Source organism: Rhinoderma darwinii, chromosome 4, assembly GCF_050947455.1.
Source record: "Rhinoderma darwinii isolate aRhiDar2 chromosome 4, aRhiDar2.hap1, whole genome shotgun sequence".
Classification (NCBI taxonomy): Eukaryota; Metazoa; Chordata; class Amphibia; order Anura; family Rhinodermatidae; genus Rhinoderma; species Rhinoderma darwinii.
This window is the reverse complement of record NC_134690.1, coordinates 5,555,095-5,576,068: the sequence shown is the minus strand read 5'-3', so window position 1 is coordinate 5,576,068 and position 20,974 is coordinate 5,555,095. Positions and strand designations below refer to the sequence as shown.

Genomic DNA, 20,974 nt, shown 5'->3' with positions numbered 1-20,974 from the left:
CGTGCTGGGTGTGCGATGGGCGTGATTGATTGACAGCAGCATTATCTCGTATAGCTGAGCTAATTGTGTGACGTCACCACACTGAGAGCGCAGCAGTCACATATATATCCAAGGCCATCACTTATATTACATGTCCGCAGCCGTCACTTATATTACATGTCCACAGCCGTCACTTATATTACATATCCACAGCCGTCACTTATATTACATGTCCACAGCCGTCACTTATATTACATATCCACAGCCGTCACTTATATTACATGTCCGCAGCCGTCACTTATATTACATGTCCGCAGCCGTCACTTATATTACATGTCCGCAGCCGTCACTTATATCACACGTCCGCAGCCGTCACTTATATCACACGTCCGCAGCCGTCACTTATATCACATGTCCACAGCCTTCACTTATATTATATATCCACAGCCGTCACTTATATTACATGTCCGCAGCCGTCACTTATATCACATGTCCGCAGCCGTCACTTATATCACACGTCCACAGCCGTCACTTATATCACACGTCCACAGCCGTCACTTATATTACACGTCCCCAGCCGTCACTTATATTACATGTCCGCAGCCGTCACTTATATCACATGTCCACAGCCGTCACTTATATTATATATCCACAGCCGTCACTTATATTACATGTCCACAGCCGTCACTTATATTACATATCCACAGCCGTCACTTATATCACATGTCCACAGCCGTCACTTATATCACATGTCCACAGCCGTCACTTATATCACATGTCCACAGCCGTCACTTATATTATATATCCACAGCCGTCACTTATATTACATGTCCACAGCCGTCACTTATATTACATGTCCACAGCCGTCACTTATATTACACGTCCGCAGCCGTCACTTATATTACACCACAGCCGTCACTTATATTATATGTCCACATATTGAAAGAGACAAACAGCTGTCCCCGCAATGACCTGACCCCGAGACACTGGCCCCGCCCCCTCCATATAACCCATCACCTGCTAATCCTCTCATTACCTAATAAAGTGGCAAGGGGGGGGGGGGGGTGACAGCTGCTGCGTACTCTGTATACACCCCCTACATGATACTCTGCTCTGTACAGGAGATATATCCGTTATCTACATACACCTCCTACACGATACTCTGCTCTGTACAGGAGATATATCCGTTATCTACATACACCTCCTACATGATACTCTGCTCTGTACAGGAGATATATCCGTTATCTACATACACCTCCTACACGATACTCTGCTCTGTACAGGAGATATATCCGTTATCTACATACACCTCCTACACGATACTCTGCTCTGTACAGGAGATATATCCGTTATCTACATACACCCCCTACACGATACTCTGCTCTGTACAGGAGATATATCCGTTATCTACATACACCTCCTACACGATACTCTGCTCTGTACAGGAGATATATCCGTTATCTACATACACCCCCTACACGATACTCTGCTCTGTACAGGGGATATATCCGTTATCTACATACACCCCCTACACGATACTCTGCTCTGTACAGGAGATATATCCGTTATCTACATACACCTCCTACATGATACTCTGCACTGTACAGGAGATATATCCGTTATCTACATACACCCCCTACACGATACTCTGCTCTGTACAGGAGATATATCCGTTATCTACATACACCTCCTACATGATACTCTGCTCTGTACAGGGGATATATCCGTTATCTACATACACCCCCTACACGATACTCTGCTCTGTACAGGGGATATATCCGTTATCTACATACACCCCCTACACGATACTCTGCTCTGTACAGGAGATATATCCGTTATCTACATACACCTCCTACACGATACTCTGCTCTGTACAGGAGATATATCCGTTATCTACATACACCTCCTACATGATACTCTGCTCTGTACAGGAGATATATCCGTTATCTACATACACCTCCTACATGATACTCTGCTCTGTACAGGAGATATATCCGTTATCTACATACACCTCCTACATGATACTCTGCTCTGTACAGGGGATATATCCGTTATCTACATACACCTCCTACATGATACTCTGCTCTGTACAGGGGATATATCCGTTATCTACATACACCCCCTACACGATACTCTGCTCTGTACAGGGGATATATCCGTTATCTACATACACCCCCTACATGACACTCTGCTCTGTACAGGAGATATATCCGTTATCTACATACACCTCCTACACGACACTCTGCACTGTACAGGGGATATATCCGTTATCTACATACACCCCCTACACGATACTCTGCTCTGTACAGGGGATATATCCGTTATCTACATACACCCCCTACACGATACTCTGCTCTGTACAGGAGATATATCCGTTATCTACATACACCTCCTACACGATACTCTGCTCTGTACAGGAGATATATCCGTTATCTACATACACCCCCTACACGATACTCTGCACTGTACAGGAGATATATCCGTTATCTACATACACCTCCTACACGACACTCTGCTCTGTACAGGAGATATATCCGTTATCTACATACACCTCCTACACGATACTCTGCTCTGTACAGGAGATATATCCGTTATCTACATACACCTCCTACACGATACTCTGCTCTGTACAGGAGATATATCCGTTATCTACATACACCCCCTACACGATACTCTGCTCTGTACAGGAGATATATCCGTTATCTACATACACCCCCTACACGATACTCTGCTCTGTACAGGGGATATATCCGTTATCTACATACACCTCCTACATGATACTCTGCTCTGTACAGGAGATATATCCGTTATCTACATACACCTCCTACATGACACTCTGCACTGTACAGGAGATATATCCGTTATCTACATACACCTCCTACACGATACTCTGCTCTGTACAGGAGATATATCCGTTATCTACATACACCTCCTACACGACACTCTGCTCTGTACAGGAGATATATCCGTTATCTACATACACCTCCTACACGACACTCTGCTCTGTACAGGAGATATATCCGTTATCTACATACACCTCCTACACGATACTCTGCTCTGTACAGGAGATATATCCGTTATCTACATACACCTCCTACACGATACTCTGCTCTGTACAGGAGATATATCCGTTATCTACATACACCTCCTACACGACACTCTGCTCTGTACAGGGGATATATCAGTTATCTACATACACCCCCTACACGATACTCTGCACTGTACAGGAGATATATCCGTTATCTACATACACCCCCTACACGATACTCTGCACTGTACAGGAGATATATCCGTTATCTACATACACCCCCTACACGATACTCTGCTCTGTACAGGAGATATATCCGTTATCTACATACACCTCCTACACGATACTCTGCTCTGTACAGGAGATATATCCGTTATCTACATACACCTCCTACACGATACTCTGCTCTGTACAGGGGATATATCCGTTATCTACATACACCCCCTACACGATACTCTGCTCTGTACAGGAGATATATCCGTTATCTACATACACCTCCTACACGACACTCTGCACTGTACAGGAGATATATCCGTTATCTACATACACCTCCTACACGACACTCTGCTCTGTACAGGAGATATATCCGTTATCTACATACACCTCCTACACGACACTCTGCTCTGTACAGGAGATATATCCGTTATCTACATACACCTCCTACACGATACTCTGCTCTGTACAGGGGATATATCCGTTATCTACATACACCTCCTACACGATACTCTGCTCTGTACAGGAGATATATCCGTTATCTACATACACCTCCTACACGATACTCTGCTCTGTACAGGAGATATATCCGTTATCTACATACACCTCCTACACGACACTCTGCTCTGTACAGGAGATATATCCGTTATCTACATACACCTCCTACACGATACTCTGCACTGTACAGGGGATATATCCGTTATCTACATACACCTCCTACATGATACTCTGCTCTGTACAGGAGATATATCCGTTATCTACATACACCTCCTACATGACACTCTGCTCTGTACAGGGGATATATCCGTTATCTACATACACCTCCTACATGACACTCTGCTCTGTACAGGAGATATATCCGTTATCTACATACACCTCCTACACGATACTCTGCTCTGTACAGGAGATATATCCGTTATCTACATACACCTCCTACACGACACTCTGCTCTGTACAGGAGATATATCCGTTATCTACATACACCTCCTACACGATACTCTGCTCTGTACAGGAGATATATCCGTTATCTACATACACCTCCTACACGATACTCTGCTCTGTACAGGAGATATATCCGTTATCTACATACACCTCCTACATGATACTCTGCTCTGTACAGGGGATATATCCGTTATCTACATACACCTCCTACATGATACTCTGCTCTGTACAGGAGATATATCCGTTATCTACATACACCTCCTACACGATACTCTGCTCTGTACAGGAGATATATCCGTTATCTACATACACCCCCTACATGATACTCTGCTCTGTACAGGAGATATATCCGTTATCTACATACACCTCCTACATGATACTCTGCTCTGTACAGGAGATATATCCGTTATCTACATACACCTCCTACACGATACTCTGCTCTGTACAGGGGATATATCCGTTATCTACATACACCTCCTACACGATACTCTGCTCTGTACAGGGGATATATCCGTTATCTACATACACCTCCTACACGATACTCTGCTCTGTACAGGAGATATATCCGTTATCTACATACACCCCCTACACGATACTCTGCTCTGTACAGGAGATATATCCGTTATCTACATACACCTCCTACACGATACTCTGCTCTGTACAGGGGATATATCCGTTATCTACATACACCTCCTACACGATACTCTGCACTGTACAGGAGATATATCCGTTATCTACATACACCCCCTACACGATACTCTGCTCTGTACAGGAGATATATCCGTTATCTACATACACCTCCTACATGATACTCTGCTCTGTACAGGAGATATATCCGTTATCTACATACACCTCCTACACGACACTCTGCTCTGTACAGGGGATATATCCGTTATCTACATACACCTCCTACACGATACTCTGCTCTGTACAGGAGATATATCCGTTATCTACATACACCTCCTACACGATACTCTGCTCTGTACAGGAGATATATCCGTTATCTACATACACCTCCTACATGATACTCTGCTCTGTACAGGAGATATATCCGTTATCTACATACACCCCCTACACGATACTCTGCTCTGTACAGGAGATATATCCGTTATCTACATACACCCCCTACACGATACTCTGCTCTGTACAGGAGATATATCCGTTATCTACATACACCTCCTACATGATACTCTGCTCTGTACAGGAGATATATCCGTTATCTACATACACCTCCTACACGATACTCTGCTCTGTACAGGAGATATATCCGTTATCTACATACACCTCCTACACGACACTCTGCTCTGTACAGGAGATATATCCGTTATCTACATACACCTCCTACACGATACTCTGCTCTGTACAGGCGATATATCCGTTATCTACATACACCTCCTACACGATACTCTGCTCTGTACAGGCGATATATCCGTTATCTACATACACCTCCTACACGATACTCTGCTCTGTACAGGGGATATATCCGTTATCTACATACACCTCCTACATGATACTCTGCTCTGTACAGGAGATATATCCGTTATCTACATACACCTCCTACACGATACTCTGCTCTGTACAGGAGATATATCCGTTATCTACATACACCCCCTACACGATACTCTGCTCTGTACAGGAGATATATCCGTTATCTACATACACCTCCTACATGATACTCTGCTCTGTACAGGAGATATATCCGTTATCTACATACACCTCCTACATGATACTCTGCTCTGTACAGGGGATATATCCGTTATCTACATACACCTCCTACACGATACTCTGCTCTGTACAGGGGATATATCCGTTATCTACATACACCCCCTACACGATACTCTGCTCTGTACAGGGGATATATCCGTTATCTACATACACCTCCTACATGATACTCTGCTCTGTACAGGAGATATATCCGTTATCTACATACACCTCCTACATGACACTCTGCTCTGTACAGGAGATATATCCGTTATCTACATACACCTCCTACATGACACTCTGCTCTGTACAGGAGATATATCCGTTATCTACATACACCTCCTACATGACACTCTGCTCTGTACAGGAGATATATCCGTTATCTACATACACCTCCTACATGACACTCTGCTCTGTACAGGAGATATATCCGTTATCTACATACACCTCCTACATGACACTCTGCTCTGTACAGGAGATATATCCGTTATCTACATACACCTCCTACATGATACTCTGCTCTGTACAGGAGATATATCCGTTATCTACATACACCTCCTACACGATACTCTGCTCTGTACAGGAGATATATCCGTTATCTACATACACCTCCTACATGACACTCTGCTCTGTACAGGAGATATATCCGTTATCTACATACACCTCCTACATGACACTCTGCTCTGTACAGGAGATATATCCGTTATCTACATACACCTCCTACACGATACTCTGCTCTGTACAGGAGATATATCCGTTATCTACATACACCCCCTACACGATACTCTGCTCTGTACAGGAGATATATCCGTTATCTACATACACCTCCTACATGACACTCTGCTCTGTACAGGAGATATATCCGTTATCTACATACACCTCCTACACGATACTCTGCTCTGTACAGGAGATATATCCGTTATCTACATACACCTCCTACATGACACTCTGCTCTGTACAGGGGATATATCCGTTATCTACATACACCTCCTACACGATACTCTGCTCTGTACAGGGGATATATCCGTTATCTACATACACCTCCTACACGATACTCTGCTCTGTACAGGAGATATATCCGTTATCTACATACACCTCCTACATGATACTCTGCTCTGTACAGGAGATATATCCGTTATCTACATACACCTCCTACACGATACTCTGCTCTGTACAGGAGATATATCCGTTATCTACATACACCTCCTACACGATACTCTGCTCTGTACAGGAGATATATCCGTTATCTACATACACCTCCTACACGATACTCTGCTCTGTACAGGAGATATATCCGTTATCTACATACACCTCCTACACGATACTCTGCACTGTACAGGAGATATATCCGTTATCTACATACACCTCCTACATGATACTCTGCTCTGTACAGGGGATATATCCGTTATCTACATACACCTCCTACATGATACTCTGCTCTGTACAGGGGATATATCCGTTATCTACATACACCTCCTACACGATACTCTGCTCTGTACAGGGGATATATCCGTTATCTACATACACCCCCTACACGATACTCTGCTCTGTACAGAGGATATATCCGTTATCTACATACACCTCCTACATGATACTCTGCTCTGTACAGGGGATATATCCGTTATCTACATACACCTCCTACATGATACTCTGCTCTGTACAGGGGATATATCCGTTATCTACATACACCTCCTACACGATACTCTGCTCTGTACAGGGGATATATCCGTTATCTACATACACCCCCTACACGATACTCTGCTCTGTACAGGGGATATATCCGTTATCTACATACACCCCCTACACGATACTCTGCTCTGTACAGGAGATATATCCGTTATCTACATACACCTCCTACACGATACTCTGCTCTGTACAGGAGATATATCCGTTATCTACATACACCTCCTACACGATACTCTGCTCTGTACAGGAGATATATCCGTTATCTACATACACCTCCTACACGATACTCTGCTCTGTACAGGAGATATATCCGTTATCTACATACACCTCCTACACGATACTCTGCACTGTACAGGAGATATATCCGTTATCTACATACACCTCCTACACGATACTCTGCTCTGTACAGGGGATATATCCGTTATCTACATACACCTCCTACATGATACTCTGCTCTGTACAGGGGATATATCCGTTATCTACATACACCTCCTACACGATACTCTGCTCTGTACAGGGGATATATCCGTTATCTACATACACCCCCTACACGATACTCTGCTCTGTACAGAGGATATATCCGTTATCTACATACACCTCCTACACGATACTCTGCTCTGTACAGGAGATATATCCGTTATCTACATACACCTCCTACATGATACTCTGCTCTGTACAGGGGATATATCCGTTATCTACATACACCTCCTACACGATACTCTGCTCTGTACAGGAGATATATCCGTTATCTACATAAACCCCCTACATGATACTCTGCTCTGTACAGGGGATATATCCGTTATCTACATACACCTCCTACACGATACTCTGCTCTGTACAGGGGATATATCCGTTATCTTACATGACGTTTTCGGATAGGATATATTTTAGCTGCAGGCATCATCCCTGTGTGAACCCCGGCGTATACCAGTAATAGATTGTATTCCCCCGTCCTGCATTCATTCCCTCTCCAGCCTGTAATGGCAGATAACAGGGAACAATAGTTTGTTTTCTTCTACAGCTAGAGAGACGACAGACAGGTGTGAGGTTTCGTGTTCTCTATAATCAGGGGGGGGGGGGTTAGTGATTTTCTCTTTCCTTCTCGTCTCCCCCCTGCTCTTTTATATAAACATTCGGGGGTCTCGTGGTTTGGGGCCCGGCTTGTGTCTATGGAAACCTGAGGCATCCAGGGAGCACGGCCCTCCACGTCTTTGTCCTGAAATAAAGGATTGACATTCCAGTCTGTTTTGTGGAGCACGAGGAGGGGATTAGATATTCTGGCCTCGTACCCTCTCACTGCAGAGGATAAGAGTATAATGGAGATTACATAAGAGGCCGCACCGCCATCTTACCCCACGTCCTGTCCCCCCGGACAAATGCCATGTGGTGGGGACCTCCTGGACCTGACCTGTGGAGATCAATGAGCATCGAAGCTGCCGCCCCCTGCTGTCAGGAGTCAGCGGTTGTACATGGAGAGGGGCAGGGTGTCCCCATAACCAACCATATAACAAAAACACACACATTTTTTTTCACTTAGCTTAAGTATAGTTTAAGTACATTTTATCTGATGTAGGAACCTTCGTTCATGTGTTCAGGACATCTGCTACATGCGGTTTGTGTTACGCCGCTGGTGGTGCTCAGGACCGCAGCGCCAGACAAGCGCCGCCACATGGGTGAAGCGTACATGAACATTAGGCTCAAATAAAAGGCACAAGTAACTCACCAGTGGACGGGCGGAACGAACCCCGAAGGCAGCAGAAGATGGAGACGATGCATAAATGGAGTGGATGGCAGATGAATAGACGGTGGACAACAATATACAGCACACATCCCACAGCAGGGTAAAGCAACAGCTTGGCAGCAGACCAAACACACAGGAAAGGCAAGGAAATCAGTGGAAATACTGATCCCAGGATACACATAATTCCAGTATACAAAAAGTAGATCTCTCAGAGGACCAACAGGTCCCACAGTACAAACAAACACATAGACAAAAACACAGTCACCAACTAGACTCTGGATTGCGTTATGTAACACACATGCCAGACCAGTATAACCAGCAACTGAGTAACCCAGGCCTGAAGTATATAACAGCCCAAGAAAAGTACTCCGCCCTAATTAACCAGGCAAAGATAAACGATGACCAAATCCAGACTCAGCCCAAAGGCATGTCCCAAACACAGAGAGAACAGAATCATTGATCAGCAGCTGCTGCTATTCTTAACCCCTTCCTGTCATAAACAACTTTCAGATTTTCATTTTGGTTTTCTCCTCCCCACCTTCAAAAAGCCATAACTTTTTTATTTTTCCGTCTATAGTCCTATGAGGGCTTGATGTTTGCGGGACGAGTTGTAGTTTTTTTGTAGCGCCATTTATTTTGCCTTATAATGTACTAGGAAACAGGGGAAAAATGTATTTGTGTGGTAGAAAATGAAAAAAAACAGCGATTCCTCCATTGTTTTTTGCGCTTCGTTTTTACGGAATTCACTGTACAATTAAAACCACATGTTATCTTTATTCCCGCTCATTACTGTGAAGTGTCGGCTGTAACGTACAGCCTACACCCGCATCGTATGGAGGGGGTTCACACCGTGAGCCCGTTCCATACTTCCCCTATGGATACGTCAAATGTCGGGAAGGGGTTAACATTACCAGGACCTTTCCTCTGGGCCATAGCCCCGCCAATCAACAGGGTAATGGGTTTGTCTGCCGCGCCATTTTCAAGGATCCTCTGGACCACACAACCGGGCTGACGATGGACCAGAACAGGCGGAGGTCTACGGGTCGCTCTTCTGAATGTAGACACCGGCATAAAAAGAGGACAATGAAAAGTCCTGGACATTCTTATGCTTTATGGGAAATCCAACGTAACCTGAACTGGATTCATTTGTCGTAAAATCGTAAGAGGACAAATAAATCTGGACCCAACTTGCCGCATGGACAACTGAACCGGAAGTTTTTGGTGGATAACCGCACTCCATCTCCCAGTTTGATTTTACGTGGCCTGCGGTGGCGATCAAACCTGCATTTAGCACAAAGCCCCATGGACCCTACTCCACGCGGACTCCAACTTCTTAATCCTCAGTCTGAGCAATGGAATATCACAACCCGCACTGCCGGTAAATGAAGACTGACTGTGTGATACATTGTATCCGGGGGCTGCTGACTGTATAATACATTGTATCCGGGGGCTGCTGACTGTATGATACATTGTATCCGGGGGCTGCTGACTGTATGATACATTGTATCCGGGGGCTGCTGACTGTATGATACATTGTATCCGGAGGCTGCTGACTGTATGATACATTGTATCCGGGGGCTGCTGACGGTATGATACATTGTATCCGGGGCTGCTGACTGTATGATACATTGTATCCGGGGGGCTGCTGACTGTATGATACATTGTATCCGGGGGCTGCTGACTGTATGATACATTGTATCCGGGGGCTGCTGACTGTATGATACATTGTATCCGGGGGCTGCTGACTGTATGATACATTGTATCCGGGGGCTGCTGACTGTATGATACATTGTATCCGGGGGCTGCTGACTGTATGATACATTGTATCCGGGGGCTGCTGACTGTATGATACATTGTATCCGGGGGGCTGCTGACTGTATGATACATTGTATCCGGGGGCTGCTGACTGTATGATACATTGTATCCGGGGGCTGCTGACTGTATGATACATTGTATCCGGGGGCTGCTGACTGTATGATACATTGTATCCGGGGGCTGCTGACTGTATGATACATTGTATCCGGAGGCTGCTGACTGTATGATACATTGTATCCGGGGGCTGCTGACGGTATGATACATTGTATCCGGGGCTGCTGACTGTATGATACATTGTATCCGGGGGGCTGCTGACTGTATGATACATTGTATCCGGGGGCTGCTGACTGTATGATACATTGTATCCGGGGGCTGCTGACTGTATGATACATTGTATCCGGGGGCTGCTGACTGTATGATACATTGTATCCGGGGGCTGCTGACTGTATGATACATTGTATCCGGGGGCTGCTGACTGTATGATACATTGTATCCGGGGGCTGCTGACTGTATGATACATTGTATCCGGGGGGCTGCTGACTGTATGATACATTGTATCCGGGGGCTGCTGACTGTATGATACATTGTATCCGGGGGCTGCTGACTGTATGATACATTGTATCCGGGGGCTGCTGACTGTATGATACACTGTATCCGGGGGCTGCTGACTGTGTGATACATTGTATCCGGGGGCTGCTGACTGTATGATACATTGTATCCGGGGGCTGCTGACTGTATGACACATTGTATCCGGGGGCTGCTGACTGTATGACACATTGTATCCGGGGGCTGCTGACTGTATGATACATTGTATCCGGGGGCTGCTGACTGTATGACACATTGTATCCGGGGGCTGCTGACTGTATGATACATTGTATCCGGGGGCTGCTGACTGTATGATACATTGTATCCGGGGGGCTGCTGACTGTATGATACATTGTATCCGGGGGCTGCTGACTGTATGATACATTGTATCCGGGGGCTGCTGACTGTATGATACATTGTATCCGGGGGCTGCTGACTGTATGATACAATATATCCGGGGGCTGCTGACTGTATGATACATTGTATCCGGGGGCTGCTGACTGTATGATACATTGTATCCGGGGGCTGCTGACTGTATGATACATTGTATCCGGGGGCTGCTGACTGTATGATACATTGTATCCGGGGGCTGCTGACTGTATGATACATTGTATCCGGGGGCTGCTGACTGTGGTTCACAAGATCAGTAGATATAGAGCGGCGGCTCACACAAAGCCCCATTATCTGACCCTGGGGGACGGCTCCTTTGTTACAAGTGACAATGGTGACAGCGAGCAGCGTCCTCCACGGCCGCCCGCCAATGCTGCTGACAGAGAGATAACATTTCACATTGTATACATACAGGAGATACAATGTATACTGCACCCCCCCCCCCCCCGCTCCAGCCGGAGTATCCGTCTCCTGGTAAGATACATGGATGTGGTCGGTGAACGATGGCGCGTGCTGGTGATACGATATTATGAGGCGCCACGTTCATTTTTTGGTTCACACCGACTACAATAATATCTGACGTCTCCGGCATAAGAGATCCTGAGGAAACCCCCGGGAAGACGTTAGTATTAGATCTGATAATTTCTCTCTTATATTCACCCCCCCCCCCCTCTGCTGACCCGGGGGATCGGGCTGTACGGGGGGGGGGGGGTGACGTGTCGGATCTGGAGTGTCTGCAGAATTCGATTTCAGTCATTCCAGGACCTGGGACAGCTCCGATCCTGTGACTCTAGAGCGGGGGTGCAGCCCGCGCATCTCCAGCTACTGTCAAACTGCAATGTGTCCTGACATGGAGACACTCTGCTGTATTGCATTGTAGAAGTTGTAGAGTTTACCCTTCAAGATCATTGGGAAGTCTTTAAATATGAAATGTCCCAGAGTGCACTGCAGCAGAGCATGCTCACTATACACCCTGAACAATCAGGGAGTGAGGAAAACGCTTAGGCAATGCAGGTAGAATTGTGACTGCAGCTCTGGATGTGACTGGAGTATAATACATGATGTAACACGTGATTCATCAAACCAGGCGCCTTCTATTGTAGGCACTTTCGGCAGGGGTCGGCATAGGCGCTCTGACCGGTCTGCAGCGACACTGGCTCATATACAGAAAGCTGCGATGTTCTTACTGCCTAATATCCCCCCTCTTGTCAGGAGCCATTGTACCAGACCCTCAGTGTTGTTCACTTCACCAGAGGTTACGGCTGATCGCTGCGTTATACTGAAGTCTGCTCCTCTGTGTGATGCTTTATTTTCTCTCTCTGACCCCCCGCAGGCTGCTCTGATGGGAGGCACCACAATGGTGATCGGACACGTCCTTCCAGACAAAGACATGTCCCTGCTGGACGCCTACGAGAAGTGCAGGAGCCTGGCCGATCCCAAGGTCTGCTGCGACTACGCTCTCCATATGGGCGTCACCTGGTGGGGATCTAAGGTACTGCGTCACAATGTGTCACCATGCAGATGTCACTAGTACAGGGCGGATCCCTTATACAGACATCTTATAGGATTATAACTCCCCATAGATCACCGGGCTCATGTTATGTCCATGCACTGCCCTCTATAGACCGTTCATCCTGAGCCTCCTGATTCATAAGTGGAATCTTAGGACTGTAGTGATAAGGGACACACAGTAGTATAGGGTACGTAATTTATATGCCATTCGGGGTCTGTGGAAAGCTGGGTACAGCCTGATTGTGAAGGCCACTTATGGGTTCTCCTCCGATCACTTTTATGGTGTTCTGTAAAGTTCAGCCTCCGGGTCTGGCGCCATCAGTTAATCCCGTATAGCTGGCGCCCGTATTACTGGCCCACCCGTCCTGAGAAGAGACTTCCCATAGAGGACGCCCGTGTTCCGACTTTGGTGCCCGGTTCTGGTTGGCCCCATCATTCTTACAGAAGCAGCACCAGGAAGGGCCCCATTTAGGGATCTCAGGTTGTCGGGGCCACTTCTTCGTTCCCATGGTTTCGTCCTCTGCGTTTCAGGTCAAGGCTGAGATGGAGACCTTAGTGCGGGAGAAGGGGGTGAACTCCTTCCAGATGTTCATGACCTACAAGGACCTGTACATGCTGAGGGACAGTGAACTCTACCAAGTCTTCCGACACTGCAAGGACCTGGGCGTTGTGACTCGAGTCCATGCTGAGAATGGAGACCTGGTGGCCGAGGTGAGGAGACCTGAGCGGGAACGTGCGGCACCTAATGGAGGGTCCATAAATAATTATTAATAATGATCCTGAGTTATATCATGTTTTATACTCTAGTCACATCCAGAGCTATATTCACAAGTATGCCCGTTTCCTTTTAGACTGCGATGTTGCGGGGAGATGTAGTTTAGGCTACAATATGAGTCGTACAAAAAACACTTTCCACCCCTGCAACAGTCCATGAAAATGGTGTCTTTATGTCATGTTAGGTAATCTGTTAGGGGCGTGTCTGTCAGCGCAGTGCTGACTGATTTATCCTGCCAGCCAGAAGAATTATGAATACAGCTCTGGATGGGACTGCAGTGTAAAACGTGAATAAATCTAGAGGTGGAGCTGTGGATTGATGAAGAACCGTTTTCAGTAACGTCGATGAATGTTTCTTCTTATTTCCTTATTTTGGATTCGTCTTTTCGGCTATGACCAGACTTAAAGCGGATCTGTCACTAGTTTAGTAACGCCCGATCTCCTGGCTGATCCAATAGGCGCCGTCCCACTGATAATAATAGTGAAAATTGCGTCCCAAAAGGTTTATTATTTTAAAAGTTATGAGTTGTTTTCTAAATATGAAAATGAGGCTATACTAGACAAGTGGGAGGTAACAGCAGCGATTCTCCTGAGGCGGAGCTCCTCCCATCCTCTGACGCTGTCCAATCAGCATGAAGCTGCTTCACACAGTGTGAGAGACTGAGGCTGGAGGGAAGGGGGGGGGATCTTGTAAAATAGCCTTATCTCCGGCTGTGGACCACCTAGAACAGCGGTTTTGGTGGCATATGAAAGAGGAGATTCTAATCTTTCATATGACACCAGGATAGCAGTGACACAACCGGAGATATCACCAGTTGAAAACACAGTCGGGAATCGGAGCTGTATGCTATATGATTAGGCTGTGTTGCTGGGCAGGGCAGAGGGAGAAGCTGTATGCTGATTGGACAGCGTCATACAGAAAAGATTACACCACCTAGAGTGAAAGGAAGAGTCCCCTCCCACGTGGCTAATAGAGCCACATTAGCATATTCAGAAAAATGCTCATAACTTTGCAAATGATAAAAAAAAGTACAAATTGACACCGTAGTTATCAGTATCACAGCGCCTATTAGATTAGTTAGGAGATGGGGAATTAATAAACTAGTGACCGATCTTCTTTAACCAGGACTGACCCGGAGTAGAGCAGGAACCTGTGCATCCAATTCTAAAGCTCCTGCAGAAGATGTCGTTTTTTTCTACAGCAGATCACGGTCCCTACATCTCTCACAATGCGGGGCAGCAGAGAATGATCTGTACACAAACTGAACCAGCAGGAAGATGTGAGCTTGAGAGGTAACAGGAAATGAGCAGAACTGGGAATTCAGCTCTGGATGAAGCCTCAAACTCTCACGTCAGATGATCTTATAGGGTTATTTCTGTGACCATATGCTAATCCTGGGGAGTGTCCCTCTATTAAATAGTGGTTGGTCCCAATTTGACCCCCACCCCCTGTATTACCTCCATAAGCCCTAATAGAACAAATGGAAAGTAATTTTCTCATGCGTCGGCCCTGTTGAGTTTGTGTTATCACCGTTGTCCCCTATCTGAACTTTCCTTGCAGGGTGCTAGGGAGACCTTAGAGCTCGGCATCACCGGCCCTGAAGGGATTGAGATCAGTCGACCTGAGGAGGTAAGAGCAGCGGCGCCAAAAATTAAGACCCTTTGTGTTTTTATTTTTTTCTGTTAAAACCGTATTTACTCCAGCACCGGGCACGTCTGTACCCCCCCCCCCCATTATCCTCGCCAAACACACAAGAAGAAATGACAAACACTTACCAAGCGATCCACAACCCGCCGCTGGATTCTGGATGTGAGCTGTACTGCCTCTGGTGGTTGATGTGGGAAATTGAAGCTGGATATTGGGCTCCGTAAACTTCCAGAGCATTTCTCATTATTGTTCCTGCCCCTGGTTACCCCCTCTTCTGCCGGCAGACTCTGTAATAACCTCTGTAATATTTATTAGGGGACAGGGTCATCTCCTCACCTTCTTCTTAATACAAATCTCTTTACAGTCACTGAAGACAGAGAGGAGAGGAGGGGGATGAGGCTGCAGGATCCTTTCTTTAGCTTGTTTAGGGGATTGGAATCAGCTAGGGGAAGACACCTGATTGGTCAGACAGTGCGTTCAATCAATCGTCTTTATACAGCGTCGCGTCATAAATCTATAATTTACAAAATAATAATTCTCTTCTCTGTCATTGCCGAAATTACAGCTGGAAGCGGAGGCCGTGCACAGAGCGATAACCATCGCTAACCGGGTGAGAGCGCAATCCAGGACTACCAACGTGATACTGGTCCTGTGTGTGATATATAGTGTGATACTGGTCCTGTGTGTGATATATATAGTGTGATACTGGTCCTGTGTGTGATATATAGTGTGATACTGGTCCTGTGTGTGATATATATAGTGTGATACTGGTCCTGTGTGTGATATATAGTGTGATACTGGTCCTGTGTGTGATCTATAGTGTGATACTGGTCCTGTGTGTGATATATAGTGTGATACTGGTCCTGTGTGTGATATATAGTGTGATACTGGTCCTATGTGTGATATATAATGTGATACTGGTCCTGTGTGTGATATATAGTGTGATACTGGTGCTGTGTGTGATATATAGTGTGATACTGGTCCTGTGTGTGATATATAGTGTGATGCTGGTCCTGTGTGTGACATATAGTGTGATACTGGTCCTGTGTGTGATATATAGTGTGATACTGGTCCTGTGTGTGATATATAGCGTAATACTGGTCCTGTGTGTGACATATAGTGTGATACTGGTCCTGTGTGTGATATATAGTGTGATACTGGTCCTGTGTGTGACATATAGTGTGATACTGGTCCTGTGTGTGATATATAGTGTGATACTGGTCCTGTGTGTGATATATAGCGTGATACTGGTCCTGTGTGTGTGATATATAGTGTGATACTGGTCCTGTGTGTGATATATAGTGTGATACTGGTCCTGTGTGTGTGATATATAGTGTGATGCTGGTCCTGTGTGTGACATATAGTGTGATACTGGTCCTGTGTGTGTGATATATAGTGTGGTACTGGTCCTGTGTGTGATATATAGTGTGATACTGGTCCTGTGTGTGATATATAGTGTGATACTGGTCCTGTGTGTGATATATAGTGTGATGCTGATCCTGTGTGTGATATATAGTGTGATACTGGTCCTGTGTGTGATATATAGTGTGATACTGGTCCTGTGTGTGTGATATATAGTGTGATGCTGGTCCTGTGTGTGACATATAGTGTGATACTGGTCCTGTGTGTGATATATAGTGTGATACTGGTCCTGTGTGTGATATATAGCGTGATACTGGTCCTATGTGTGATACTGGTCCTGTGTGTGAGATATATAGCGTAATACTGGTCCTGTGTGTGATATATATAGTGTGATACTGGTCCTGTGTGTGATATATAGTGTAATACTGGTCCTATGTGTAATATATAGTGTGATACTGGTCCTGTGTGTGATATATAATGTGATACTGGTCCTGTGTGTGATATATAGCGTGATACTGGTCCTGTGTGTGATATATAGTGTGATACTGGTCCTGTGTGTGATATATAGTGTGATACTGGTGCTGTGTGTGATATATAGTGTGATACTGGTCCTGTGTGTGATATATAGCGTGATACTGGTCCTGTGTGTGATATATAGTGTGATACTGGTCCTGTGTGTGATATACAGTGTGATACTGGTGCTGTGTGTGATATATAGTGTGATACTGGTCCTGTGTGTGATATATAGTGTGATGCTGGTCCTGTGTGTGACATATAGTGTGATACTGGTCCTGTGTGTGATATATAGTGTGATACTGGTCCTGTGTGTGATATATAGCGTAATACTGGTCCTGTGTGTGACATATAGTGTGATACTGGTCCTGTGTGTGATATATAGTGTGGTACTGGTCCTGTGTGTGATATATAGTGTGATACTGGTCCTGTGTGTGACATATAGTGTGATACTGGTCCTGTGTGTGATATATAGCGTGATACTGATCCTGTGTGTGTGATATATAGTGTGATACTGGTCCTGTGTGTGATATATAGTGTGATACTGGTCCTGTGTGTGTGATATATAGTGTGATGCTGGTCCTGTGTGTGACATATAGTGTGATACTGGTCCTGTGTGTGATATATAGTGTGGTACTGGTCCTGTGTGTGATATATAGTGTGATACTGGTCCTGTGTGTGATATATAGTGTGATACTGGTCCTGTGTGTGATATATAGTGTGATACTGGTCCTGTGTGATATATAGTGTGATACTGGTCCTATGTGTGATATATAATGTGATACTGGTCCTGTGTATGATATATAGTGTGATGCTGGTCCTGTGTGTGATATATAGTGTGATACTGGTCCTATGTGTGATATATAACGTGATACTGGTCCTGTGTGTGATATATAGTGTGATACTGGTCCTATGTGTGATATATAATGTGATACTGGTCCTGTGTGTGATATATAGTGTGATGCTGGTCCTGTGTGTGATATATAGTGTGATACTGGTCCTGTGTGTGTTATATAGTGTGATACTGGTACTGTGTGTGATATATAGTGTGATACTGGTCCTGTGTGTGATATATAGTGTGATGCTGGTCCTGTGTGTGACATATAGTGTGATACTGGTCCTGTGTGTGATATATAGTGTGATACTGGTCCTGTGTGTGATATATAGCGTAATACTGGTCCTGTGTGTGACATATAGTGTGATACTGGTCCTGTGTGTGATATATAGTGTGATACTGGTCCTGTGTGTGACATATAGTGTGATACTGGTCCTGTGTGTGATATATAGCGTGATACTGGTCCTGTGTGTGTGATATATAGTGTGATACTGGTCCTGTGTGTGATATATAGTGTGATACTGGTCCTGTGTGTGTGATATATAGTGTGATGCTGGTCCTGTGTGTGACATATAGTGTGATACTGGTCCTGTGTGTGTGATATATAGTGTGGTACTGGTCCTGTGTGTGATATATAGTGTGATACTGGTCCTGTGTGTGATATATAGTGTGATACTGGTCCTGTGTGTGATATATAGTGTGATGCTGATCCTGTGTGTGATATATAGTGTGATACTGGTCCTGTGTGTGATATATAGTGTGATACTGGTCCTGTGTGTGTGATATATAGTGTGATGCTGGTCCTGTGTGTGACATATAGTGTGATACTGGTCCTGTGTGTGATATATAGTGTGATACTGGTCCTGTGTGTGATATATAGCGTGATACTGGTCCTGTGTGTGTGATACTGGTCCTATGTGTGATACTGGTCCTGTGTGTGAGATATATAGCGTAATACTGGTCCTGTGTGTGATATATATAGTGTGATACTGGTCCTGTGTGTGATATATAGTGTAATACTGGTCCTATGTGTAATATATAGTGTGATACTGGTCCTGTGTGTGATATATAATGTGATACTGGTCCTGTGTGTGATATATAGTGTGATACTGGTCCTGTGTGTGACATATAGTGTGATACTGGTCCTGTGTGTGATATATAGTGTGATACTGGTCCTGTGTGTGATATATAGCGTGATACTGGTCCTGTGTGTGTGATATATAGTGTGATGCTGGTCCTGTGTGTGATATATAGTGTGATGCTGGTCCTGTGTGTGATATATAGTGTGATACTGGTCCTGTGTGTGATATATAGTGTGATACTGGTCATGTGTGTGATATATAGTGTGATACTGGTCCTGTGTGTGATATATAGTGTGATACTGGTCCTGTGTGTGATATATAGTGTGATACTGGTCCTGTGTGTGATATATAGCGTGATACTGGTCCTGTGTGTGATATATAGCGTGATACTGGTCCTGTGTGTGATATATAGCATGATACTGGTCATGTGTGTGATATATAGTGTGATACTGGTCATGTGTGTGATATATAGTGTGATACTGGTCCTGTGTGTGATATATAGTGTGATACTGGTCCTGTGTGTGATATATAGCGTGATACTGGTCCTGTGTGTGATATATAGCGTGATACTGGTCCTGTGTGTGATATATAGCATGATACTGGTCATGTGTGTGATATATAGTGTGATACTGGTCCTGTGTGTGATATATAGTGTGATACTGATCCTGTGTGTGATATATAGTGTAATACTGGTCCTGTGAGTGATATATAGTGTGATGCTGGTCCTGTGTGTGTGATATATAGTGTGATACTGGTCCTGTGTGTGATATATAGTGAGATACTGGTCCTGTGTGTGATGTGTAGCGTGATACTGGTGCTGTGTGTGATATATAGTGTGATACTGGTTCTGTGTGTGATATATAGTGTGATACTGGTCCTGTGTGTGATATGTAGTGTGATACTGGTCCTGTGTGTGATATATAGTGTGATACCGGTGCTGTGTGTAATATATAGTGTGATACTGGTTCTGTGTGTGATATATAGTGTGATACTGGTCCTGTGTGTGTGTGTGTGTGTGTGTGTGTGTGTGTGATATATATAGTGTGATACTCGTCCTGTGTGTGATATATAGCGTGATACTGGTCCTGTGTGTGATATATAGTGTGATACTGGTCCTGTGTGTGATATACAGTGTGATACTGGTCCTGTGTGTGATATATAGTGTGAT

At 45.0% G+C, this 20,974-nt stretch overlaps 1 protein-coding gene across 2 annotated transcripts in view; it reads left to right on the top strand.

Annotated features, from left to right (window-relative positions):
- Positions 1-20,974, top strand: part of DPYSL5 (dihydropyrimidinase like 5) — a 91,153-nt gene that overhangs the window by 35,748 nt on the left and 34,431 nt on the right. For both annotated transcript variants that reach the window (XM_075860778.1, XM_075860779.1), the window contains exons 3-6: positions 13,414-13,572; positions 14,124-14,303; positions 15,928-15,996; positions 16,580-16,624. In XM_075860778.1, coding sequence (XP_075716893.1) covers positions 13,414-13,572; positions 14,124-14,303; positions 15,928-15,996; positions 16,580-16,624 — 453 coding nt within the window. The remainder of the gene's footprint in view (positions 1-13,413; positions 13,573-14,123; positions 14,304-15,927; positions 15,997-16,579; positions 16,625-20,974) is intronic.